Source organism: Chiloscyllium punctatum, chromosome 5, assembly GCF_047496795.1.
Source record: "Chiloscyllium punctatum isolate Juve2018m chromosome 5, sChiPun1.3, whole genome shotgun sequence".
Lineage (NCBI taxonomy): Eukaryota > Metazoa > Chordata > Chondrichthyes > Orectolobiformes > Hemiscylliidae > Chiloscyllium > Chiloscyllium punctatum.
The window spans coordinates 87851131-87879086 of record NC_092743.1 but is presented as its reverse complement, the minus strand read 5'-3'; the positions used below and the strand labels follow the sequence as shown (position 1 = coordinate 87879086).

Here is a 27956-nt window from a genome sequence, read left to right as displayed (position 1 = left end):
AAAGACTCTTGTTGGGTAAAGGAGTAGATAAAAATGTGGAATTTGAAATGCAAAGATAGTTCAACCATGATTGTGCTGAGTGGCAGAGGAGTCCTTCAAGGGTCAAATGGTCTACCTCTGCTCCTTATTGATATGTTTATCTGTAGATTGCTTCATACTATTAAAAATAGAAAGTGAGCAGGTTGTTTAAGATTTTGTGAATTTTAATTTTTGACCCCACTACAATCCACCTATTTTTGGGAGCTAAGAGTCAGTTCTTCCAGTCTACAACTGACAAATACATAAATTTACAAGTTGATAGTGAAAAGAAAACCAGGTTGCAAATAGCTTGGCATTGTCTCAGTGTCCGGACAGCACAATGAAATTAGTCGCAAATTTATTGTGTGCACCGAAAGGAACAGCTTCAGTTTTTCCAAAGTTCAGCTGGAGAAAGTAATGACTTAATCAAGAGTAGATGTCAAAAATATGTAGTCAAGAGATTAGATGGGAATGAAGATTAATAGCAAACAGTGATTCCGCAGGAGACTGCAACCAGAACTAAGGCTGTGGTGTTGCAGGCATCTCAGCTGTGAGCGTGTGTGATTTGGGCCACAGTGAGGGGATCAGAAGATGTTTTGATGGCAATAAACTTGACTCCAGGATGGAGCCAGGGTCAAGAATGTCACAGAATGTCTGCAGTACATTTCTGGTGGGGATGGAATTCAGCTTTAAGTCATGGTCCATACTGTCACCAACACCATAGGTAAAAAGATAGCTGAAGCTCTCACAGATTTCAGAGAGCTAGGAAGGAAATTAAAATGTAAGACCTCAGAATTGTAAACTCAGGATTCACCAAGTAATATGTATTAATGTCTGTAAGAACAAATAGGTTGATCAATTGAACACATGGTTGAAGAACTGGTGTAGGAGGATGAGCATCAAATTTGAGGCTTGAGACGAATTCTGGGGCAGATGAGATCTGTTTAAGTGGGATGGGTTACATCTTTACAGAGCTGGGACTGATGTCCTTGCGGAGAGATTCGCTTGTGCTGATGCAGGGCTTAAACTAGCTTGTGAAATGGTTGGGGAATCGAATAGGTAATCCAAATTAGAATGAACCCAAACAAAGCCAAGCATTGAGAATGCCTTGAATAGAGAAATATGTCAAAATTACTCAACCTAAATGCACAAAGCATTCACAACAAGGTAGATGATCTAAAGGCACAAATAGAGGTAAATGGTTACATTTTGCCATTGTAAATGCTTGCCATTACAGAACAGGACTGCATGATGACGAGGACTGAAAACTGAATATTCAGGATATTCAACATTTAAGAGCAAACTAAAAGCAAAAGGAAGTGAAGTTGTACTGATATTAAGTACATTAGTAAGGAGGATCTTAGATTGGAAGAACAATGCGCAGAAGTTGTTTGGGTGGAGCTAAGAAACAACAGTGTACAGCAGACATTGATTGGGGCTATTTAACACCTACCACAGGTAGTTCTGGGTAAATGCACATTTTGGCAGTGTGATTTGGCTATAGGGAACTGCATTTTTGAGAATGCTTTCCTCTGTTCATAATAGCGCGATTCCAGAGGGGATTGGTTTATGTGCTTTGTTCTGCAAATGCACTGATGTCCGTGCTCTTCTGTGCATGTGCTGGTCCTCATGCTGTTCTGTGCAGTTCTACATAAACGCGATATCAGCACCAATCTTAGTGCCATACTGCGCATGTGCCGATGTCAGGTAACGACAGAGCAGCTTGCTTTGAGAGGTACTGTACACCCAGCAGCTTTCTTCCACTTTTTCAATGTACAGTGTTAAATTTACTTTTGTTTCGTTAATAAATATGATTTCAATCTTCATTCAGGTTGTGCTATATCTTACGTTAGACTTTTGGGTGAGTTTTGAGTGATAGTCGTTCCTGGTCTGCTGCTAACCCTACTTTTCCCATAGGCCCTATTAAGTAATTTTCTAAATCAGCGGGATTTTGCTGGAACGCAACTACGGCGTTATAGGAGAACATCTTAAAGTAGTGATTGTGAGGCATGATATTAATCAAGAGATGATCAAAGCATGTAGCATGGGTAACACAGTAATCACGAGTGACATCTGGATTTAAACAAGGTAAGCTAATTGAGCACTAAAACAATGGAGGATAAGTTTCTGGACACTGTTGTGGATGATTTTCTAGAGTTGTGCGTTAAAGAGCCAAATGGAGGATGTGTTATCTTGGATTAATGTTACGTAATGAAAGAGTTAATTAATCTTTTTGTAAATGAATCTTTATGAATGAATGACCATGGAATGATAAAAATTTTATATTATGTTTAGAAATGAGTGGTTCAATCCAAAACAAACATGTTAAAACTTTAATAAGGGAATTTATGAAGGCATGACACATAAATTGGCTGGAGTGGAATGGGAAAATACAATAAAAAGCATGAATATACATAGGTGATGTATGGTAATGAAACAACTGTCGCAAGGCTTACAGCATCTATGAATACCTTCGCAGAACACAAACTCAAAAAATGTCAGCCAACTGTGTTGACAAAGGAATTTAAGGATTATAAAAGATTAAAGGAGAAGGCCAATAAAGTTGCATGAATTAGTAAATCTAATGACTGAAATGTTTTTAGAATAATGAAAAGGAGGGACAAGAAACTGATAAGACAAGGGAGAATTGAATACAAATGTAGACGAAAAGACTGTAAAAGCTTCTATAGGTACATAAAAAGGAACTATTTTGCTAAGAATAATGTCGATCCTTACTGATGGAGTGAGAATAATTTATAATTAGGAGTAGAAAAATGGCAGAGAAGCTAACTGATTATGTGGGCTTTAATGAGAAAGATAAAATATATCTCCAGAATTAAAGATCCAAATGATAGGGAGAACAAAAAGTTGAAGGAAATGAGTATCAGTAAAACAATATACTGTAGAAACTAATAGGGTGCAAAGGTGATAAATTCCCAAGGCCCTGATATTCCACAATCCAGAGTGTTGAAGGAGGTGGCTACAGAGATAATGGTTACACAGGTGACCACCTTCCAAAATTTTACTCATTTCTGAATAATTCTTGCTAATTGGAAGCTAGCAATTATCACCCCACTATTTAAGAAGGGATCCACAGAGAAAACCAGGGAACTACAGACTTTGCAGACCAACATGAGTGGTCGGGCAAGTGCTGGAATCTATTATAAAGAATGTGATAAATTGACAGTCAGATAATAATGAACTTTTCGGAGATAGTCAACATGGACTTGTGAATGAGAAGCCATACTTGATGAACTTGTTGGACTTTTTTTGAGACAGTTACGAACAGGATTAATTAAGTGAAGTAACTGGACAGTCTCCTACAGGAGATTGGTTATTATGCCTGTGTATAGGAGGTAACATACTGGCACTGATTAAGATTGGCTGACAGACAGGTTGAGAGAGTGTGACTAAATGGACCTCAGCTGTTATGAGTGATTTGGATGTGGGTACCAATTGTACAATTATTTCCTCATTTGTGGATGATACAAAACTAAGCAAGAATGTGTATTGTGAGGAAGCTATAAAACAGTATGAGGAGGATTTGGACAGATTCAGTGAATGGGCAAGAACATGGCAAAGGAATATTATGTGGAAAACTTTAAGGTTATCGAGGAACAGCTATGCAGAGTATTTTTTAAATGCTAAGAAGTTGGAAAGTCTAGGTCTACAAAGGGACCTACTGTCCTTGTCAATAGGTGAGAAGCCAACATGCAGATGCAGCATTAGGAAGGCTAATGGAATTATAGCACTTTTTGTAAGAGGATAAGTACAGGAGTAGTGAAGTCTTTCTTCAACTGAACAGGAATTTGGCTAGAACTATGAAGAATTGTGTGTGGTTTGGTCCCCATACCTCAGGAAAGATATTTTTGCTAGAGAAATGCTACAAAGATTCATTGACTTGTTCCCGGAATGGTCCTATGAAGAGAGATTTTTGAAACTGGTTTGTGTTCTCTGGAGTTTCAAAGAATAAGGTGATCTCTTTGAAACAATTCATAAAGGGATATTCAGGATAGATGCAGCTAAGATGTTTCCTCTGTTAGGGAGTGTCAAAACATATCCTGCAACCTAATCAGCTGATTTAGTAAAAGAAATTACCTCCTTTATTTCGATACTTTTTCTTGGTTTTTCTTGATTTCTGATCTTGTAAAGAGGTTCTCCTTCTTCCCTTTTTTTCAAAAGTTCTGTTACCTCCAGTAATTCTTTTTGAGCTTCAACAACATTTACGTCAAGCTTCAGTACTTTCTTGAGATCTTCAATACTAGATTTGTAGCACTGGAAAAGAAAAAATACTTTATCAGAAGCATAGATCTCTGTTCTGTCAAAGCGGCTGAAGCATCTGAGCAGCACTAATTGCTCAACGCTCATTAAAAAAATGGGAGTATTAATATATCTTTTTTACTGGGTAACTTCAAAGGAACATTTTGTTTCCTTTAGGAAGGTTCATTATCTTTCAAAATCGATAAATTGTGGAGCTGGATAAAGTGTGGAGTTAGATAAAGCACAGCAGGTCAAGCAGCATCAGAAGAGCAGGACAGTCAACATTTCAGGTTGGGATCTTTGATCAGGACTTTCAGACAATGCCAGTATGTTGCATGCCTCTGGCCCCTAAAATCAACATGGTCCATTCACAGCTTGTATCTGAATTTTATTTTAAAAAGTGTCCCTTCCAATTCACCCTGCAGCCTCCCAATCTCCCCTAAAACTTCCTATCAATCCAAAGCAAAAAGAAAAAGAGGCTGGTTCCCTACTACTTCAGGTGCAGGACACCCCAACCTCCAAATTCTGGCTTCCCGCAGTACTACTCTCACTCATAGCCTTTTTATTGCTTCCCCCTCCCACCCTCTGTCATGCTCCCACTGGGGCCAAAGCCACTGCCTTGCCTCTTCAAACCCTCATTAGCAGCCCTTGCACTGATGATGATGAGAAGGCGCATGGAATGTGTCTGGTCATGTCACAGCCAGTTGATATTGCTGGTCATAATTGCTCATGGGCAGTTGCCATTTTGCATTGTGGGTCATCACTCCTTTTTATATAATTGTATTGCATGAATGACTGATGGTCATGGAAGAATCTTAGTACAGGATTTCCAGAATCCTATAAGTTGCCAAGATCTCTGCACACAGCACAGCTATTAATTTACTAAACAAAAAAATTCCATTGTTCATTTGATGTAAATAATCCAGTGTCTTACTTTTAACCCTTTGTAAGCCAGGGCTCTTCGGTAAAATGCTTTTATATTAGCGGGCTCCAACTGCAGAGCTGTATTACAGTCCTCTTCAGCCTCCTTATACTGATTCAGTTTCAGATAACATAGAGCTCTAAGAAAAATACAAAGCAAACATTTCTTTAATAATATTCATTTGTGACGGCTTGAGAAATTTCCAGATTCATTTAATGAACCTAACAATTCCAAACACTGAGAAGAAAAATTGTAAGTGGTTCACATTCAAGAACCTTCATAATGAAATTACAAAACCTGGGATTTAGATATTCATACATAAGAAGAGAAAAGGACGTGAGAAACATCCTACACCTTCAACAGCCAGCGGTCCACTCGAACAAACCCAGTGGGCTATGGTGGGTTCAGGTCTCTTTGGCTATCTGTGAAATCTGAGCAATGGCAAGGGGTGGCTCCTAAGTAGGCATTAATTATACATTTAAGGCCTTAATTAGTCTTGAGTGGGTGGAACACCTGAACATTCACTGCCATTCATAAAATCATAGTGGGGTGGATACTCAATTGCACAGCATCCTAAGTTGAAGTCCATACACCTACTTCACCACCTCCAGGTTGCCCATAGTATAGCCTTTATAAGTGTATCTTTGAGACTATAGGAGTGGAGTTTCAGTTTCATGCATTTTACTAAAACATTACCCTGGTCTGGTTGATTGGAGACCATGAGGATCAAATGGTTGGTGGCACAGTGGTAATGTTACTGACTACTAATAGAGGCCCAGTCTAGTTCTCAAGATATAATGGTTCAAGTCACAGCATGGCAGCTGGTAGAATATAAATTTAATTATTAAGTATGTAAATAAATGTTAGTTTCAGTAATGTACTAAAATGTAATAAAACAATTGGAATACTACTCATTAACATCTGCAGGGAAGAAAATCTGCTGTTCTGGCATATAATTCCAGACCCACCTTAGTGGTAGCACAATGAATTGCAATCATGAGGGAAGGAATTGCTGTGAGTCCTCAACAATTACTTTTTTATCTCACTGTAGCACTGTGCTAAGTGGGATGGATTTAGAACAAACCTAGCAACAATTCTTAAAAATACATTCCTTTCAGTTTGGTTTTGTAATTGTGATCTGATCTCTCTGAGAGTTACACTTGAAAGCATTCCCTATCAGTTTAGCATTTACTCTCTCTGCAAACCCAGAAATCTTCATGTGGATTTGAGCCCTCACCTAGGCCTCAATTTGGTGACTGTGCCTTCAGTCATCTGGGTCCAATAATCTGATATTCCCTCCCATTTTCCAATGCCTCTCCACCTTCTCATCCTTTAATTCATTCCTTAATATTTGCAAAATTCATCAAGCTTTGGATCATGTCTACAAATAGTTCCTTCTTTGGCCTGGCATTCATTTGGAATGGTGCCATTGTGAAACAATTTTTGGATGACTTTTTCTGTTTAAATAAGCCATGATATATAAATTCATACCGTTGTTGTAAGGTTTACTATCAACTAAATGCTCCAAACCTAGTTCACAATAAAATCCATTTTTCCTCACATTTTTACTCAACTCCAGCATATTTGCTGACAAGATGGAGGCGGAGCAAGGTTTCATTGTTGGAAGTACTAAAATGCAGTACCATTGAATGATCGTGCTCAATCCTTCTACAATGCTTGACCATGATCTCAATTGTGCTGAACATCACTAAATGGAGTCTAGTATATCCTCAGAGGGACAGAGGCAAAAAAAAACAGGAAAAGTCACTGCTGGACTGCAGTAGCATACCTCAGAATAGAGCAAGAAGTTGGGCCATGACACAACTTCACCTAAAATCTCTTGAAGTGATTTTTCAATGTGACAAACCTAGTTCATGCAATACCATGACTAATAATTGCTCACACACTTTGGAAATTTTGCTGCAGGACGTACAGTGGAGAGGGGGTGTGGGGAGGGTGGCTTGGTACCTTACTGTGAAGGCCATTGCAGAGACAGTAAATATAGGTGGATGTGGACCTGGCTATAAATAACTGTAATTTCTGTCATCAGGAAGAGTTTTTTTATTATTCATTGTTATTCAGACCAGCACTTGTTGCTCATCTTTAAGTGAGGTGGTGGTGGTTTGCTGTCTCTCGAACTGATATTCACTTGGGGAGGGGAATAGTCACATCACAATGCTATTAGGAATGGAGTTCCAGGATTTTGACTCCTTTCTTGACTACCTTACCTATCACTTCAGGATGCTGTATGGCTAGGAGGGGAACATGCAAGCAGGTGCATCTGTTGTCCTTGTCCTTCTAGGTGGTAGAAGGTTTCAGGTTTGGAAAGTGCTGTTGCTGGAGCTTTGGTGAGTTGTTGTAGCGCATCCTGTAGGTGTTATATACTGTTGCCACTGCGTGACAGTGGTGTTGGGAGTGAATGATAAAAGTGGTGGAATGGGGAGGGGTGCAAACAAGCTGGGTGCTTTGTCCTGGATGATGTCGCTCTGCTTGAGTGCGATTAGAGCTGCACTCATTCAAGTATTCCAAACATGCTTATGCCTTGTGGATGGTGGACAGGTCTTGGGATGTTAGGTGGCAAGTTACATACTAAGTCCTGGTCTCTGATGTATTCTTGGAGGTACAGTACTTATATGACTGATTAAGTTTAGTTTCAGTCCATGTTCACCCCCAGGGATGTTGATGGTGAGGGATTCAGTGATGTAATTACTCATTTTTAATATTATTTTTTGTTGAGACTTAGGCATTTATACTCCATCACTAAATGCTCTTGAACTAATAACTTGCTCGACCTTTCAAACAGTAGTTAAGAGTCAAATACATTGCTGTAGATCTGGAGACCACGCAGGGATGGCAGATTTACTTCACTAAAGGACGTTAGTGAACCAGATTTTGAAAACAATAAAATTATAGCTTCTCAATCACCAGTACTGAGATTAGCTTTCAATTCTTGATTCAATTGGATTTAAATTCCACTAGATACTCTCCAGTGATACTGTCAATGTCTTAGCATCTCTGCAAAAGTCACCCCATTGTCAAGGATAGTTGGTTACATTCTCACTTGTTGGAGATGATCATTGCTTGGCACTTGTGGGGCCAAGAATGCCAAATTAAATTTAGGGTGGGGTGGCACCCATTTCTCTTTATGATTTATGGAAAGAGAGGAGAATTCTCGCAGCTGATAAGGGTTTTATACCCATTCCACTTAATGCCTCCTTTCTGTAATGAAAATGCGGCATGTGTCATATGCCTGATTTGGCAATGCCAAACTTTGTTTGATATGCCCAATTAGGAATGTCTGTAAGTCGTGGAATACTCTGTGGTTAAGGAGTCAGCATCTTACCTTTGGTGTTCCTTTTTAAATTATCTAAACTTGTACAGCTATAGGAATCCCAAAATGAATAACCATTGAGTTTCTACCTTGTTGCAATTTCAATAAATAAGGAAGATGCAAAATGATCGCTTCCAATACAACAGAGATTAATGCAAGTAGAAAATCCAACCAATATTTTATATTGAAAAAAAAATCAACCAAACCAATAACTTTTACAAACCCAATTTCAACTGCTCAGGGTAAGGGTTTAAATCACCTCATGCTTATTTAATGTGGGTGAGCTGAGTACCATGTACAAAACTTTCCGACAGAATGTAGCACTTGGCACAGCGTCAGTTGATGTAATACTTGAGACTATAAATGAGAGTTGGTTTGTCTCGACAATGTTAAAACTGTGCATGTGCCTACAGGGCTTATTTTCTAACTTGCATTTACCTGTGTGGGGCACTACACTGCCAGGAAGTTTAGACCATACCCCTTTGATTTACTTCTACTATGTTGCCACACAAGTGAGAACAGTACAGTAACAACAGTAATCATGACAATATATTCTTCATCACAAAATGTGAAGAAAGACTGTCTTGAATAAGAGGGATTAGTTTTTTAGTAGGGACACACCTGTGACTCACTTCAAACTACATATACCATTGCACCTAAAGGGTACTTAAGACCAAATAGGGGTTTAAAGAATTCAAATAGCCAGGGTGTGTTCTGTTAAGTTTGTGCATCAGCTATCATGGGAGCTTCTTCTTTGGGATTACATTCCTATAAGTCCTTTTCTTATATTGTACTATGAAGTTATAAATCTTAAGAGTGTAAAATTATACTTCTCACCGGTTTGTGTAAATTGTGCTTTCATTGATTTTCAATTTTAAGCATTCACTGTACTTTGCAATGGCTTCTTTGTACTGGGTCATCTTCACAAAACTATTACCTTCCTGCTTCAAGGAAATAAAATGTTCTTCTACATTTTTACCTGGAAGAATTCAAACAAAACAGAAACTCTTAAAACAAATCTTCAGTTATAAATCTGAGACATTAAAGATTTTCAAGCATATGATGCTGCATATGTGATAGTCCTTTAGAAAGTGATCAGAATATTTATTGTATGTAGAAATAGAAGCACAAAAGCAGGCCTTTTGATCCATCATGTTTGTGCCAGCCAAACAATATATCATCCTGCCTAATCTCACCTTCGTGCTCTTGGTGTGGAGCCTTTCAGTTTTTGGCACTGAGGATTTCTACCTTGATCATCAGCAGGACTTGCAATGGTGATATGTGTATGGGGATTGAACCAGTATTGTTGGCTCACTCTGCTCTGCAAAGAGACATCCAGCTAAATAACCTAACCAATGTTCCCTGCACCTTATCTACTTTCCAGTGACTATATGGACATGCAATCCAAGGTCCATTACATCCTTCAGACCTCTCAGAATTCTACCACTTATTGTGTATTCCTTTGCCTTGCTTGTTCTCCAAAATGCATTACCTTACACCTCTCCTGATTGCATTTCATTTGCCATTCTTCTGCCCCTTTGATATCCTTCCACATGTTCTTGCTTTATGCAGTTTTCTTAATTACATCATATGGTCAACTTTACTGTTGACTGCAAATGTGTTCCCTATGTTCGTCTAAATCATTGGTACATAACATGAAGTGCAAGGGGCTAAATTCTGTGAACCCTATTAATCCTCTGCTGTGAACCCTATTAATCACAAAAACGCCTATAATTACTTTTGCTTCCTACCTCTGAACAAATTTAGCATCCAGTTTCTCACTTTTCCCTGGATCTGATGAAATTTTTATCTTTGAGTGGTCATTCATGCAGGCTATTGCTAAAATCCATGTATTTAGACTGCATTAAATACATTATCCTCATCACCCTCCTTAATCCCCTAAATAAAGGCACAGCAGAAATAAAGCACTTTACTGGGGCTTTCCAATATGAAGCAAGTGAGGACTGCAGTTGCTGGAGATCAGAGCTGAAAAATGTGTTGCTGGAAAAGCACAGCAGGTCAGGCAGCATCCAAGGAGCAGGAGAATCGACGTTTCGGGCATAAGCCTGAAGAAGGGCTTATGCCTGAAACGTTGATTCTCCTGCTCCTTGGATGCTGCCTGACCTGCTGCACCTTTCCAATATGGAATGTGGTACATAAACTGGTCGCCATGAGTTCTTACATTGATTAACCAATGAAAACATAGCTCCCACAATCTCCAGTTAAAAAGCATTTCTTTGCATCAATATCTCAACACTGTTATTAGCTATTATTGTACTGCACTTGGTACAGTACTAAGTGCAAGAATGGTTTAAAGGAGCACAAAAATACAAACAATATGAAAATTATTGAAAGAATGCATCATTTGTTTCTCCCAATTGTAGTGTCATAATCATAAAATTGAGGGCTCTTTTCAATCAACATGTGAAGAAAATGACGCATACCTGAAGTCATCATCCAGATAGCTATGGAGAAAGATTAAAAATGTGGAGGAATATCGGTGACAACAACCTGAGACAGTATAATACTGCTGCTGCTGTAACAACCTGATTTTCCTGTTACAGGTATGAGTAATTAGGCTTTTTTTAAAACTGGCCTGTCACTGTGGCCTAGCTAAGAAAGTAATCGTTGGCAGCTGATGTAGAAACAGTACAGGGAAAATTACAATTTTGCAAAAAACACACAAGTGTAATCCCACTAAAGTGTGAATTGTTTTTGTGAGACATCTTATAAGGAAGGATGGAAAGGCCATGCTCCATTGGCAGAAACAAGAGGACAGATGAGCAAATTTCACATCTGAGGGAACAGGGGCATCTCCTGCACAAGTACCTGACCAACAGCAGAGACTTACACCAGAGGATGAACCTGGCCCAAGCACTCCTGGGTTAATAAAGGTAAGCTCATGCTCATGCAGTACAGCAGGCACGTATGCCAGAAGGCAAGAACAATAACTATATCAATCATGCATGTAGCATTGTGTGTGGCATTTACATGGGCTACAGTTGATGTTAGACAGAGCAGAGGAATAAGGCAAGGTGAGATGGTCCACAAAGGATGTACAAGGCTGCTAGATAGAGGCAGCAATGCACCAGGCTTGTCAGGAGAGGCGGCAACGACTGTCCGATCAACAGTACTAATAGGTCTCAGTTAGTGTAAAAAGCGAAACCACAATGTTGGTCCAATGAGCCAACTAATTTTAGAAATACTTGGAATTCAGGGTAAGTACACCTAGATTGTGGCATTCAGTTATTGCGTAGTAAATAATAATTAATTATATTATATATCATGTATCATCTCAAAACGATAGGGTGGTGAAAACATTAATGTTAAACAGATGTCAGTCTCAATACACACACAGCAGTTATTTTGGATGTTCAATATTCAAAACATAATTTTTAATCAGAACACACAAAATAAACAGCTATGAACAATGCCAAAGGAATTTATTTTAAGGTGCTCACATTCCTCATTAGTAACCAAGATTTAAGCATTTTAGGCACACACCCTTAATTTCCTCTTAGATAATACTGCCTTCCCTCCCTCTTGTTTAGAACTATTTTTAAATGTTATTTCTTTGATCAAGCTTTAGACTATACCTCCTGGTTTTGCTTTTTATGGTTTGCCACGTATTTTTGTCTGTCTGTGAAAAAGTGCTATCTAAATGCAAATTTTTAAATTGCAACATCGTTGTTATGCCAGATATCAAGTTAAGAAATAAAAGATATTATAAAACTGCAAGCTATGTTCTCAGCATATCTTGTTTTTTAGATTACTTACAGTGTGGAAACAGGCCCTTTGGCCCAACAAGTCCACACCGACCCGCCGAAGCGCAACCCACCCAGACCCATTCCCCTACATTTACCCCTGCCCCTAACACTACGGGCAATTTAGCATGGCCAATTCACCTAACCTGCACATTTTTGGAGTGTGGGAGGAAACCGGAGCACCCGGAGGAAACCCACGCAGAAACGGGGAGAATGTGCAAACTCCACAGTCAGTCGCCTGAGGCGGGAAATGAACCCGGGTCTCTGGCGCTGTGAGGCAGCAGTGCTAACCACTGTGCCACCGTGCCGTAACTTAACAGTCATTATTGTGTTGTGACAAATGTGGCAGTCAAATTTTTCACAGCAAAGAAAGATAAAAGTTAAAGTAATATATCTTGGGTTTTGTTGAATGTGGGCTAAATGCTGGCCAGGTCCTCAGTCTTCAAATAATGCTACCATTTTTTGTCCATTCGCACAGGCATATCAGACTTAGTCTCATTCAAAAGATGGAACCTCCAAAATACATTATTCCTGCAGTACTGCACTAAAATGTTGGCTTGGATTATGTATTCCACTCTTGCAACGTGATGCAGAAATCCAGGCCAAAGCCGATCTCAGTTAGCAATTTGACTGCAAGTGTTAGGTTAAGTTGGCATCCACTAAACTCAGAGCATTCTGTTTCAGGTACAACTGTAAGTACTCATTCTGGCCATCTAGGCAAATTTCTATATATGATGAGATCAACATTTCATAATCATAAGTCAAAATTATTTGCAACAATACCAATAATAGTTGATGTGTTTTGCCATTACCATGGTTTGGAGATGTGTGTTGGTTTTCATTCGTCATCTGGATTTTACTTTCAGCAGCATGGGAAATAGAATCTTTCTCCCACCTATGTTGCTGTGCAGATACAGGGACTACTGGGATTGCTGAAACTTTTTCTCTCCAATTTACACCATCTTCTTCTATTAGTGTCTTAGTTATCCTGCAAGGGAAATTGCATGGTCATTAAAACCATTTGAACCTATCTAACGGATATTGCTAGAAAGCACAGAACTTAGTACAGATTTTCCAGTTGCGCAATGCCAATTTTCTAACATATATGCGACAACAATGTGTAAACTTTGGCAGAGAACCCAATATGCTCGATCTCTGCACAATTTTATAATCAGATATGCACAGGCTTCAGGAACTATTTGCTGAGTTTATGGATGGAATAATGAATGAATACACAATCACATCATTATTCTACACATCTTTTACTAAAATTTCACAATAAAAGAGACAACAAAAAATACAGTTCCAGTTGCTTAAAAAAGGATAAAGAAGACCAAAATACAAAAATTCTTACAACTGGTGATTGGAAGACTTAGGATGACACATTTTTCCTCTCTTGCACTAAGAACTGATTTGTATCTAAAAGGCAGTCTTGCCGACAGAAGAGTAAAGTGAAGGGAGGGACAGATATTTGTTCACCTTTTATTTTTCCAATACCAGCAGTTGAACAGTCTGACATTCTGGCTCTTGGGTAGGAACCCACGCTCTCTCCTGTGACTACGGTCTACAGTCTGTCCACAGTACTTGCACAATGAATCCAGGCCGAGCTAGCCAATTTGATACACAATTGTCTTGACAGTCGGAGGAGACGGTGATGGTCTATTATTGTTCATCAGAAAGTTACCTCAGATTACAATGGGATCTTGATCAGATGGGCCAATGGGCTGAGGAATGGCAGATGGAGTTTAATTTAGACAAATATGAGGTGCTGCATTTTGGAAAAGCAAATCAGAGCATGACTTATACACTTAATGGTAAGGTCCTAGGAAGTGTTGCTCAACAAAGAGACCTTGGAGTACAGGTTCATAGTTCCTTGAAAGTGTAGTTGCAGGTAGATAGGAAAGTGAAGAAGGCATTTGGTATGCTTTCCATTTTTGGTCAGAGTATTGAGTATAGGAGTTGGGAGGTCATGTTGCAGCTGTACAGGACATTGGTTAGGCCACTCTTGAAATATTGCATGCAAGTCTGGTCTCCTTACTATCAGAAGAATGTTGTGAAACTTGAAAGGGTTCAGAAAAGATTTATAAGAATGTTGCCAGGGAAGTAGGATTTGAGCTATAGGGAGAGGCTGAATAGGCTGAATTTTGCCTGAAGAGCCGGAGGCTGAGGAGTGACCTTATAGAGGTTTATAAAATAATGAGGGGCAAGGATACGATAAACAGACAAGGTCGTTTCCCTGGTGTGTGGGAGTCCAGAACTAAAGGGCATAGGTTCAGGGTGAGAGGGGAAAGATATAAAAGAGACCTGAGGGGCAACATCTTCACACAGAGGGTGGGTGTGTGTGGATTGGGCTGCCAGAGGAAGTGGTGGAAGCTGATACAATTACAGCATTTAAAAGACATCTGGATTGTTTCATGAATAGGAAGGGTTTAGAAGGATATGGGCCATGTGCTGGCAAATGGAATTGGATTAGGTTAGGATATCTGGTCGGCATGGACGAATTGGACCGAGGGTTCTGTTTCCATTTTGTACATCTCTGACTCTATAACAGGATCTTGAACAATTAGTCCAGTGGGCTGAAGAATGGCCGATACAGTTTAATGTAGATAAGTGTGAGGTGTTGCATTTTAGCAAAACTAACATGGGCAGAACTCACACAGTTAATGGTCGGGCCCTGAAGAGTGTTGTCAAACAGAGATACCTAGGATTGCATGTACATAGTTCCTTGAAAGTAGCATCACAGGTAGACAGAATGGTGAAGGTGGTGTTTGGCATGCTTGCTTTCGTTAGAGGACTGTGTACAGGAGTTTGGACATTATGTCACATCTGTACAAGACATTGGCAAAACCACATTTTGCTTACAATTCTGGTCGCCCTGTTATAAAAATGGAAAGGGTGCAAAAAAAAAGTTAAAAGGAGGTTACTGAGCCTGGAAGGTTTCAGTTTTCTGAACAGACTGGGCCCTTTTCCTGAAGGCGGAGGGGTATCCTCAGAGGTTTATAAAATCACAGTCTTTTCCTCAGAGAAGTGGAGCCCAATACTAGAAGGCAAAGGTTTAAGGTGAGAGGGGCAAGATTTAAAGGACCTGAGGGGTCTTTTAAAACAAGGGCCTGTTTTTCAAACAGAAAGTGATGCATATATGGAACAAGTAGTCAGAGAAAGTGGGAGAGGCGGATACAATTACAACTTTTAAGAGAAATTTGGACAGGTACATAGCTAGGAAAGGTTTATAGGAATATGGGCCAAATGCAGACAAATGGGACTAGTTCAGTTTAGGAAGCCTGGTCAGCATGCATGTTGGGCTGAAGGGCCTGTTTCCATGCTGTACGACTCTATAACTGTTTGCTGCTATTCTTGTTCCCTTTTGATTGCTGTTCATATTTCTCTTGGGACACTTGCTTTCATCAGTTGTGGCACAGAGTATAAGAGCAGGCAGGTAACGTTGGAGTTGTACACAGCATTGGTTAGGCCACAGCTGGAATACTGGGTCACCTCACCAAAGGAAGGATGTGATAGCATTAGAGAGAGTACAAAGGAGGTTATACCAGGATGTTGGAATTAATAAAATTTGGAGCTGGAAAAAGCACAGCAGATCAAGCAGCATCAGAGCAATAGGAGAGTCAACGTTTTAGGTTGGGACCTTTTCATCAGGGCTCCTTACAGCCTTGAATTTTAACAAATTTAGTCATTGATTAAGGAGAAGTGAGGCAGCATCTTGTCCATTTCAATTAATGCAATCAGTTCTCCACTAACACTGTTCAGTGGCTACTGTGAGGCGGATGTGAGTGGTCAAGGCATGGCTGGATTGAGCAATAATGTTGACATCATCTCTTCAAACCCTTCCTCCGACTACAACCCCCCAATCCAATATTGCATAAATGCTGTGCCCTCCACACTTCACTTTAGCTCCAATGATCTCCAACACTTATTTGTTTTCAGTTCATATTCTATCTGCAGCAATTTGATCCTACATTGAGAAACAAAGTTTAGTTTGTCAAATCTTGAATGACTCTTTTTCAGTCTGAATTTCTCCAGCATTCTGTTTGTTTGGGGTAAATTAATAACCTGATTGCACTGAAATTTAAGTGTACAAGGGGTGTGTTTGCAACAACATGTAACATAGTTCATTAGGTGCCATAAAACAACATAGTCACTTGAAAAATGTAAGGTGTTGCAACTGAGCTCATATTTCTAAGGGTGTGACATGGATACTTACAGGATAACTGAAGAGGAGATTACATTTCCTACTCAAGAGTTATCATACTGTTAAATGTTTCAATTGGTTAGTTTTAATAGTTCTTCTCTGCTGAGCCTTCAGGATGTCCCCCTTTAGGATTCCCCTTATTTTGGTTGGGAGCCATCTTTCTCCAGGGTATAGTTTCACAATGAGCACCCCATGATCACAACCTTTGCAACTGTTGCTCAGTAGCACATTCCTAGGTCTCAGAACCCAAAGTATTGACTCAACACAGGTGCTCTGTGATGAGCTGGTATTGTATCCTTATTCAAATAATGTAATTGGATTGTGCAGTGGTGTCATAAATCATCCCTGCTCAAGAAACCTTGTTTTTGCAAGAGCTACTTAGAGACTTGCACTAAAATTTCCCTCTGCTATTCTACCATTTTGGGCACAATACCGACAGAAACAGGAAGATAAATCAGGCAGCAAAGCAATGTAATGCCTCGCATTCCTAAACTTATTTTTGTTAGAACAATGTAGATTATGGGCAACACAGCAGAATAAAATCAAAGCAGTGTATTTTCAATAGTAAAAAGATCATGAATATAAGGCCTTGGTCTCAGGCTAAATATAAGCAAGGTGAAAGAGTCAGCAGGAGAAACATTTTTACATTGCTCATTGTAAACCTGAATTCATTTCTATGGTTAAAGGTTGAAACAGACTGTTGAGACAGAAACTTCAACAACATTCAAGATTAGATTGTTTTTAGGTGAATGAAGGAAAAGGAAATGAATGGATTATGGGGATAAGATGAATAAATAGAATGATCATTGGCTTGTTTGGAGAAGCACGTGTCTTTGGAATGGCTAAATTGAATATATTCCCTTCCCCTTCATTTTCAAATCATTGTTGCTGGCATTTCTTGACCGCTGCATGTAAATATGAGTGAAGCCACAGGGCCAAGGTTAATTTTTCTCCAGCCTGTCTTTAAGATTCTCAAAGTGAAGATTGGTGGTTGGCCCAGAGTCAAGGTGGGATGATTCTGAGGTATCCTGATGGAGGTACAGCAGGACTAACAAGAGTATGGCCCAATCAATTACCTGAAGGGATAGCCGACTGTCTTAAAACAGAAGCAATGTTTTAATTGCCTGGGAGTTCTGCTCTACTATCAGAATTCATTAGTGATGGTTAGAGAAAGAAACTAGTATTGAGAAAGCATTTGGGTAGGGAAATATGTTAATGGAATAAATGAGTTGTACAAATGCAATCTGTAAAATTGCATTGCTGTTGTTTGTTGCCCAAAGAAAAATAAATTGCTTGTGAGAGCAAACAGGCATCGGGGATTTGCTTTATACATCAATGAATGATTCATCAGTTAATAACATTGATGACTTGAGTGAAATCCTTAAATTAGCCAGCATAGAAGTGACAAATTTACTATTTTTCCTCATCCCTCTTGAACTAATGGTGCCCAATCCACGTAAATCAAAGTAATATTATTTATCTTTAACGTGCAATACTTACATTTGCTAGAATAAATTTACTTTTCAAAGTGAATTTCCCACTCACATAATGCAAATACAAAACAATCACTTTAATATTGGCAAAATGCATCCTGCCAATGTAATGAAGATGCTGGTACTCAAGTTCATATAATTTGATTCCGAAGTGAACACAACCTTACAGTTATGCTCAGTCAGAACTTTATTCTGAATTTATCTGATTGTCAAGTAACCATTATAGAGGTTTACTTTATCCAGATGTGTGCCTTGGGATTTCAGCCAGGTCACCTCTCCCAGAGATTCATTAATATCGTCAAAGCCACAGGATCTTGGCATTCTCAAAATAATTCTGCAAGATATTTATATAAATATTTCTGGCAGAATTTTGTTTAAAACTAAAAGATTGAGAACTCTTACAAATGATGAGTAATTATACCTTTTTTTAAATCAACCTATTCAGAAGTGTTATTACACACCTCTGGAGCAGGTGGGACTTGAACCCAGGCCTCTTGGTTCAGAGATAAGGGCACTACTGCCATTCTACAACAGGGCCCATGACTCATGCAGAGATAACTACCATGGCGCAAATCATCATCTTATGCAGTAATTTAATCAAAATAAGTTATGTCCACAAATATACAGGTTATGGTGATTAAATAGAAACACACTTTTAGAGTCATATTGTAGAATGGTACAAACACACTTTAAAAGATTACAGTTAATACAATTCAATTTTTCAATAGCAGATATCTTATGAGGAGCAATTTTGCGGGGAGGATTCCCAAACTGAGGATACATTTATTAAAGTATTTTTAGCTGAAGAGCATATGCCGGTAGGTTCAATCATATGAAGGAATTTACTAAAGCAGTCAGCACAAACATCAACTGCTACACAACTGAGGATGACATTCAATTAGTTTACAAGGGGGGAGGGTCAAGGTAATTCAAAATGTTAGAAATTTCATCCATCTCCTGGCCTCTCTCAATCTTATATCTATCACTGGCCAAATCTCAGACTACTTAGACATGCAATGAGGAACTTCTACAAACACTGAAGCACTATCCTAACTTACAGCCATGCTTTCCGTTCTTATAGACTCTCAATAGAGATCCTACTAGTCTAGGACAATGCAGCTGTATTTTTTATCATGCAACATATGCATTAATATGGGTGAATACAACAGGAATCATATTTCACCTTAATATTATTTTCTCTCCTAATAAAAGGCAGTGCAAACTGCAATTAGAGGAGCAATATTAATCTTGATAGTAAAATAGTTACAATGGGCAGGAGGCTCTGATGGAAGATCACAGACCTGAAACATTAACTTTCAAGAAATAATATAAAACTTGCTTCCTCATGCTATGGTTGAAAGAAACAGTGTGAATGCAGATAAGGGAAGCTACTGATTGGCTTATAGGGTTAGATGAAGTAAATAGAGTAGGAGAAAGCTTATCTATAGCATTGATTGTTCAACTGAATGACTTATATTTGTGTTGTAAATTATATTGATGTAAAATATGGATGTGTAGTGCCTGATTTTTGAGTACAATAAGCATAATAAAAAGTCAAGATGGTGCACAAAGTGTACACATACACTTTCAAGTGAAGCAAGAGAAGGAAGATTGCAATGTCAATCAGTGCACAAAGCTGACCTGACAAGAACATCGACATTTTGGAGTTCAAAGTTCCAACTAATGCTCTCTCTTTCTTACTTTCAAGACTGAACACATGTTCAGCAATAAGAAAAACACCCACACTTGTCCTATTTAAAGGGATCATCAAATACTTTCAAATTAATTGCAGATTTATTTCTACTGGAGGGAAAAAAAACTACAGATGCTGGAATCCAAAGTAGACAAGCAAGCCAGGCACCATCAGGAAGTGGAGAAGTCGACATTTCAGGTGTAACCTTTCTTCAGGACTGGGGGTGGGTGTAAGGAGAGCTGCAGATAAATAGGGTGGCAGGGACAGGGTGGTGAAGTAAGGATAGGTGAAGATAGGTAGAGGGTACGACCGGTCAATGGGAGGAATGAATTCGATAGGTGACTGGGAGGGGTGGCAGGAGGGGGAAAGGCTGAGAAGGGAATCGGGCAAAGGGACAAACAGTCCTTCCAAGTGAGAAAGAGGTTCACCTTCCTCTCTTCCAACCTAGTTTACTGCATCAGCTGCTCCCGATGTGGTCTTCTCTACATTAGGGAGACCAAACGTAAACTTAAGGAATGGTTCGCTGAGCATCTCATCCTGCAGGGACTGACCAGACCCCCCAGTCACCATGCATTTTAATTCCCCGACCCATTCCCTTTCCGACATGACCATCCTTGGCCTCCTCTATTACCAAAACAAACCAAACTGCAAATTGGAGGAACAACACTTCATCTTCCGCCTGAGCAGCCTACAGCCCGGAGGACTCAACATTGAGTTTTCCAATTTCTAATAAGCTTCCTTCCCTTCCCCTGACTCCCTTCCCAGCCCCTCCCCCTCCATTCCACTCCTCTCAGCCACCTCATGGATTCATTCCTTCCATTGACCAACCAGGTCATACCCCCTGCATGTCTTCACCTATCCCCACCTTCACCACTCTGCTCCCGCCATCCCCTTAATCTGCACCTCTCCCTGCACCCACCCCTAAGCCTGAAGATTGATTTCTACTAGCTATTGTTAGTGTACAGGTATACAGTGTTTTTCAAAGTTATTTACAGTTGCTAAAGCCTACAAAGAATGATGTGATAAACTTGTTCCTGACGTCATGTCATCTGCACGATAAGATTGAAGACATGGTACAGTGGTAGGTATCTTTTTTCAAACACAGCATCATTAAAAGAATGAGAAGAGGGACAGGAGCAGATGGAGAGCAGGACTCATCAGAAAGCCATACATGCCCAGGATGGTCAGTGGGCAATACCCTTCACTGAATATCAACAAGGAACAACATGTGTGTGCCGACTGAAGTCTGCTACATTTGAACAAGAAAGGATTGAATGATTAATCATATCCTAGTAACAGTAATAGAGTCATTGAGTCAGAGTCATACCGCATGGAAATAGACTCTTTGGTCCAACTCATCTGTCCAGACATCCCAATCTGACCCAGTCCCATTTGGCTGATATCCATCTAAACAATTCCTACACATATACTCAACTGGACGCCTGTTAAATTTTACTCACCTCCACCAATTCCTCTGGCAGCTCCAGACACATACCATCCTCTGCATGGAAATATTACCCTCAAGTCCCTTTTAAGTATTTCCCCTCTCGCCTTAAACTATGCCCTCTAGTTTTGGACTCCCCTACCCAAGGAAAAAGACTTGGCTATTAACTCTATTTATGCTCATGATTTTATAAACCTCTATAACGTCACCTCTCAGTTTCCCATGCTCCAAGGAAAAAAGCCCAGTCTCTCCATATAGCTCAATCCCTCCAGTCCTAGCAACATCCTTGTAAATCTTTTCTGCACCCTCTTGAGTTTAACAACATCCTTCCTATTGAAGTGTGACCAGAACTGTATGCAGTATTCCAAAAGTGGCCTCACCAATGTCCTAAAAACCCACAACATGGCCTATACTTCATGTTATAACCAATGAAGGCAAGCATGCCAAACACCTTCTTCATCACTCTATCTACCTGCAAACTCCACCTTCAAGGAACTATGTGCCTGCACCCTATTTGCTTGGCAATACTCCCTAGGACTCTACCATTTACTGTGTAAGTCCTGCCCTGGTTTGCCTTAACAAAATACAACACATCACATTTACCTAAGTTAAATTCCATCTGGTCCTCGGTCCTAGGCTCTACACCTCTCTCTCTACCTCTCCTTCTTCCTTTAATACATTGCTTAAAACATACTCTTTGATCAAGCTTTTTGCTTTCTAATGCAAAGTGCTTTGACATGTTTTATTATGTTAAAGGCACTACATAAATCTAAGCAGTTGCTGTTTAGACTATTCAATACGTAATATCAAAGAGTCAACTTTAATACTAAAAACTGCAACTCAATTTGGCATCCCACAACTTGGCAATATATTCTCAACGTGCAGTGAGAATGTAGCTTTTCCTACTTCAGTAGAAAGTGTACTGTTTCATTTACAGGCTCTCTCTAAAAATATCAGTCAGAGGTAGGCAATCACTTAAATTTCAACTGCTTGAACATCCCTCATCCAGCAGAAATGGGCCAGCCAGTAGTTGCTGTTTACACAGGCAATAATTACTAACCACAACTAGCAATAGGTGCATGCTGTTTTATTTAATCAAGTTAATTTATATGTTTAGTCTTGTTTTCTCACTGCTTCACCAACTATTACTTATTTTTAGGACTCTGTCAAACATGAGCCCTAAAGTAGGCAAGTTGCAGCAACACAATGAACAATTTAAATCAATGTCTCTCACAGTATGACAGCCAAGAACATAAAATCAGTCTTCATGTACAGATAAAAGTAACTGCACTGTAATTTGGGCCTGTGATTTGTTTTAAAATATATTCCTGGTAGTGAACAACTGAGTTCTTGCAGAGACATTGTGAAAATATAATCATCAGATTTAAATAGATCAAAGCTCTAAACTATCTTCTCAATAATTTCCCTTTTATTCTTGTGCACTGGATCACCAAACTGATGATACTGTCAAAAGCCTGTGAAAAAACTCAGGTTTTGAGAATGTACAGGTAAGCATGGGTGAACAAGCAAAAGGCAAACGGAATGTTTGGAAGACAGAAGTATTGAGATCACTCAATAGTCATGGCAGCAGTGTAGACTAGAATTGCATATTTTACACCTTTGCTACCAGACATTCCCCAAATGACTCTACTGGGTTTAGTTCTTTTAAATTGAACTATGGTTATGTAGTAAGGGATCTATTAAAATTGATTAAGGAAAAGTTTCTAGGCAAAGAAGAGGAATCCTCAATGTTGGATCATGTATCCATATTTATGGACTCTCATGAACGTGCAAAGTAGCACAGGAGCATTTAGAAACTACACAGTCAAAAATGGAAGAATGGGCAGGCAAACATGCTAAAACCAGAACATTTGAAAGCACGAATCAGTAATCTATAAAGGCAGTTAGGAGGGTTAGTAAAATAACTTATCTGATAGATACTCCTGATTGCAGAAAGAACAATCGATTATATCACATAAGCATGTTTAATACATCTCATCATAGAAAACAAGTTAAGAAAGAGCAGGTATGACAGATGGTAAGTCGTGAAGTTTAATAGGGAAAGTGAGAATGAGATAAAAGCAAATTGATAATTCACAAAGTCAATCTCCTACAATCTGACTAGTGAGGCAGAAATACTAGGATAGTTAGACAATGTATTTTTGTAATTAGAGGATAGACAATGTGAAGATCCAGTAAGGTTACCTAGGAAATTGAAAGAAATCTGTAGAGACGTACAAGGTTTACCACAAATGGTGTGGGTGTAGGGGATACAGTACTGATAAAACAATATTGTTATCAGTCAAGCCTGGAAAAACAAGCTCAGGTGAAAATGGAGATTCAATATATGCTGGAAAATCACCTGGACCTGCCAAATCTGGAGTTAACCAGATAGGGCAGCACACTGGCTCACTAGTTAGCATTGCTACTTTACAGCGCCAGGGAGCAGAGTTTGATTCCACCCTTGGGTGACTGTGGAGTTTGCACATTCTTCCAATGTCTGCATGGGTTTCCTCCCACAGTCCAAAGAGGATTGTCCAAGTTGAATTGCTCATAGTGTCCAGGAGTAGGTTGGTTGGGTGAATGATAGAAAGTGTGTGTGTAAGAGAGAGGTTGGGATCTCTTCGGAGGGTCGGTATGTCCTGCATCCATACTGTACGGATTCCGTTATTCCAGGTTGATTAATAGATTCTGCGCAGATTACAGAAAAATGAATGCCCTCACAAAAATAGATCATACCCAATTCCTTGCTTAGGAGATTGTATAAAAAATGCTCCGCTAAATTTCATAGACTTATGACTCAAGTTGTAGCTGAAGTGCCTAACTTTGTAGTTTATGCGTATATTGTAATTTACAGTATCAACTGGGAAGAACATATAAAGCAATGAGAAGATCTGTTGAAGCAATTATAGTTAGCTGCCTTAATAATAAATTCCACCAAGCAAATTCGCTTCAATGAGGGTAGATTACTTTGGGCAAGAGCAAGTTTTGCCAAGAACTGAATCTGTTCAAATTTCCTGTTCCTAAGATGCAACAGGAAATCATGAGATTTCTGGGAATGTACGGGTGTTATTGGAAATCTGTGCCTAAACTTCAGCACAATAGCTGTACCTAACAAATTTGTTATGAAAACATGATGTAGAGGTGTTGGTGTTGGACTGTGGTGGATAAAGTTAAAAGTCATACAATATCAGGTTATAGTCCAACAGATTTCTTTGGAAGTACAGCTTTCAGAGCACTGCTCCTTCCTACTTGCAAATAAACCTGTTGGACTATAACTCGGCGTTGTGTGAAATATTAACATTATGAAAACAGGCAAAGAGGGTATGGACAGCAGAATGTCATGCAATCTTTGGCACGTTGACAGCAATTCTAACAACTGAACCAATGCTGGCTGTCCTGACTTTATGAAACCTTTTAAAATGACAACTGACACTAGTGGCTCAGGTAAGTTATCATCTTGCAATAGCACTGGAATCGGGAAGAGGCCAAATGAGGTCCTTATTAAGAAATCAAATTAATATCAGAGATGCTGTACAGTGGAAAAGGAGACAGTAATTATTACTGGCTCTTCAACATTATGAAGTTTATGTCTGTTGCGGGTGCAAAGGAACAATAGTATACAGGCATAATTCCTTAACTTTTGTAATGAAATTCAAGACAAAAATGTGAGATGGAGCTTATTAACTGAACTATTTAATGTTTGAAAAAATGTTTATGTCATGGAAAAGGTAAAGGAATAGCCCACATGTTATCAAGAATGTGACTGTACTTTTTAATATTTAAAATTTGGAAGGAACATCACAAGAAATTGGAGATGATCATTTATGTGGCATGCATGTTAACTGCCACTTGTCAACCCAAGCCAGGATATTATCCAGATTTTATTGCTTTCAGTATCCGAGATGTTGAGAACATTGTGCAATCCTTGGCAAACATCCCTACTTCTGATCTTGTGGAGGGAAGGTCATTGATAAAGCAGCTAAAGATCTTGAACCTAGTATACAACCTTGAAGAACTCCTGCAGAGATGACTTGGAGCCAAGATGACTGACCTACAACAACCACAACTATCTTTCCACGTGCCAGGTAGGATTCCAACCAACATAGAGTTTATCCCCTGATATGCACTGATTTCAGTTTTGCTTGGGCTCCTTGATGCCACACTTGGTCAAATTGATATCAAGGGCTGTCACTTTCACCTCACCTCCGAATTCAGCTCTTTTGACCATGTTTGAACCAAGGTTGAATGAGATCAGGAGTTAAGATGCCCTGGAGGAACCTAAACTGGGCTTCACTGAGCAAGTTATTGCTCAACAGGTGCTGCTTGATAGCTTCGTTGATGACATTTCTCATTACTTTACTGATGATAGAGAGTAAATGGATTTGGCGGTAATTGGCCGGGTTGGATCTGTCCTACTGTGTGTGTCCAGGACATGCCCAGGCAATTTCCTATATTGTCGGTTGAATGCCAGCATTGTAACTGCATTAGAAGAGTTTGGCTAGGGATGTGGTAAGTTCTGGAGCACACATCTTCAGCATGGGTGCTAAAATGTTGTCAAGGCTTTTGGTGCGTTCAGTGCTTCCAACTATTTCTTGATATCACATGGAGTGAATCGAATTGGCTACAGATTCGTATCTGTAATGTTGGGGAATAGTGGAGGAGCCTGAGAAGGATCTTCCACTTGGCACTGCTGGCTGAAGATTGTTGCAAATGCTCCAGCCTTATCTTTTGTACTTGTGTGTTGGGCTCTTCCAACATTGAGGATGAAAATATATGTGAAGCCTCCTCCACTGAATTGTTTAATTGTCCACCACCTTTCATTACTAGATTTGGCAGGAGTGCAGAGCTTACATCTGATCCACTGGTTATGGGATCACTTAAATCTACCTATCACCTCCTGCTTATGCTGTTTGGCATGCACATGGTCCTGTTTATAGCTTCACCAGGTTGACACCTCATTTTCAGGTATGCCTGGTGCTGCTCCTGGCATTCCCTCCTGCACTCTCCATTGAACAAGGGTTGATCCCCTGGTTTGATGGTAATGGTTGAGTGGGGATATGCCCGGTCATGAGGTTACAGATGTGTTGGAGTACAATTCTGCTGCTGATGACTCACAGTGTCTTGTGGATGTCTAGTCTTGAGTTGCTAAATCTGTTCCAAATCTGTCCCATTTAGCATGGTGATAGTGCCATACAACACAATGGAGGTTATTCTCAATGTGAAGGTGGGACTTCGATTTCTTGCAGTGGTTATTCTTACCAATACTGTCATGGACAGTTGTGCCTGCAGATGATAGACTGGTAAGGATGAAATTAAGTATGTTTATTTCTCTTGTTGCTTTCCTCACCACCTACTGCAGACTCAGTTTAGCAGTTACATTTTTTAGGACCGAACCAGCTTGATAAGTAGTGCTGCTGCTGAGCTGCTCCTGGTGGTGGACATTGAAATGCCCCACCCACAGTACATTTTGTGCCTTTGTCACACCCAGTGCTTCCTCCAAGTGTAGTTCAACATGAAGGAATACTGATTCTTCAGCTGAGGAAGAACAGTAACTGATCATCAGCAGGAAGTTTCCTTGCCCCAGGTTTAACCTGAAGGTATGAGACTTCATGGGATCCGGAGTCAATGCTGAGTACTCTCAGGGCAATTTCCTTCCCATTGTATACCATTGTGCTGCCATCTCTGCTGAGTCTGTTCTGCTTGTAAGTTGGACATACCCAGGGATGTTAATGGTGTTGTCTGGGTCATTGTCTGTAAGTTATGATTCTATGAGTATGATATATCAGGTTGTTGCTTGACTAGTCTGTGAGACAGCTCTCCCAGTTGTGGCACTAGCCTCCAATGTCAGTCAGGTGTACTATGGATGATTAACAGGGTTGCTTGAGCTGTTGTCTTTTCTAGAATGTCTAGATCAATGCCAGGTGGTCCATCCTGTTTCATTTCTTTGTTCAGATTTGTAGTGATTGATACAACTGAGTGGCTTCCTCGGCCATTTGAGGAGGCAGTTGAGTCAATCACGTTGCTGTGGGTCTGGAGTCACATGTAGACCAGACCTTGTGAGGAGAGATGTATTGAGTTGATGTATATCCTCGAGGAGAAAGTGAGGACTGCAGATGCTGGAGATCAGAGCTGAAAATGTGTTGAATCCTGAAGAAGGGTTGATGCCCGAAACGTCGATTCTCCTGTTCCTTGGATGCTGCCTGACCTGCTGCGCTTTTCCAGCAACACATTTTCAGCTCTGATCTCCAGCATCTGCAGTCCTCACTTTCTCCTTGAAGATTTTAACCTACTGCGAATCCTCTTACAAGGATGCCTTCCTTGAAGAAGCTCTCTTCCTCCCTCTACAAGGATTTCAGTGAGTCCCTCTCTCACTGCACACCCCAGGTCATCTCCTCTGCACAGAAGCTCTTCAGCCATTCCTGAAGAAGGGCTGATGCCCGAAACGTCGATTCTCCTGTTCCGTTGATGTATATCCTCCCAACTTTCCTTCACAAAGTGAAATTCGATTTTAGAAAAGGTGATCTCTTTTTGATGGATCACCCCACCTTCTCATCATACCATTCAGTCCCTTCTCAATCCAGAAACCTACTTAACTGCCTATTAATCACATCATTTTGGTTTTACTTCAACAACTTTGATTGCTAACTAACGGTTTACATCATTCATCCTATAGTTCCTAAAATCTTCCCTGAAAGTTATGGTAAAAGGCCAAGAGAAGCTATGTAAATTAAAGATGAACGAGGGCATTATAGGTTAAAAATCTGTTTGACTTTAAACTTTCAAAAGCTCGAACACCAGCAGGCCCTCACCGTGTAAAATATGAC

General features: G+C 39.7%; 1 protein-coding gene across 3 annotated transcripts in view; it reads right to left on the bottom strand.

The window, feature by feature from the left end:
- LOC140477207 (sperm-associated antigen 1-like) overlaps positions 1–27956 on the bottom strand; it is a 133217-nt gene that overhangs the window by 17954 nt on the left and 87307 nt on the right. For all 3 annotated transcript variants that reach the window (XM_072570697.1, XM_072570698.1, XM_072570696.1), the window contains exons 14-17: positions 13108–13283; positions 9369–9510; positions 5213–5339; positions 4117–4293 (exon numbers count right to left, since the gene is read on the bottom strand). In XM_072570697.1, the coding sequence (XP_072426798.1) occupies positions 4117–4293; positions 5213–5339; positions 9369–9510; positions 13108–13283 (622 nt within the window). The remainder of the gene's footprint in view (positions 1–4116; positions 4294–5212; positions 5340–9368; positions 9511–13107; positions 13284–27956) is intronic.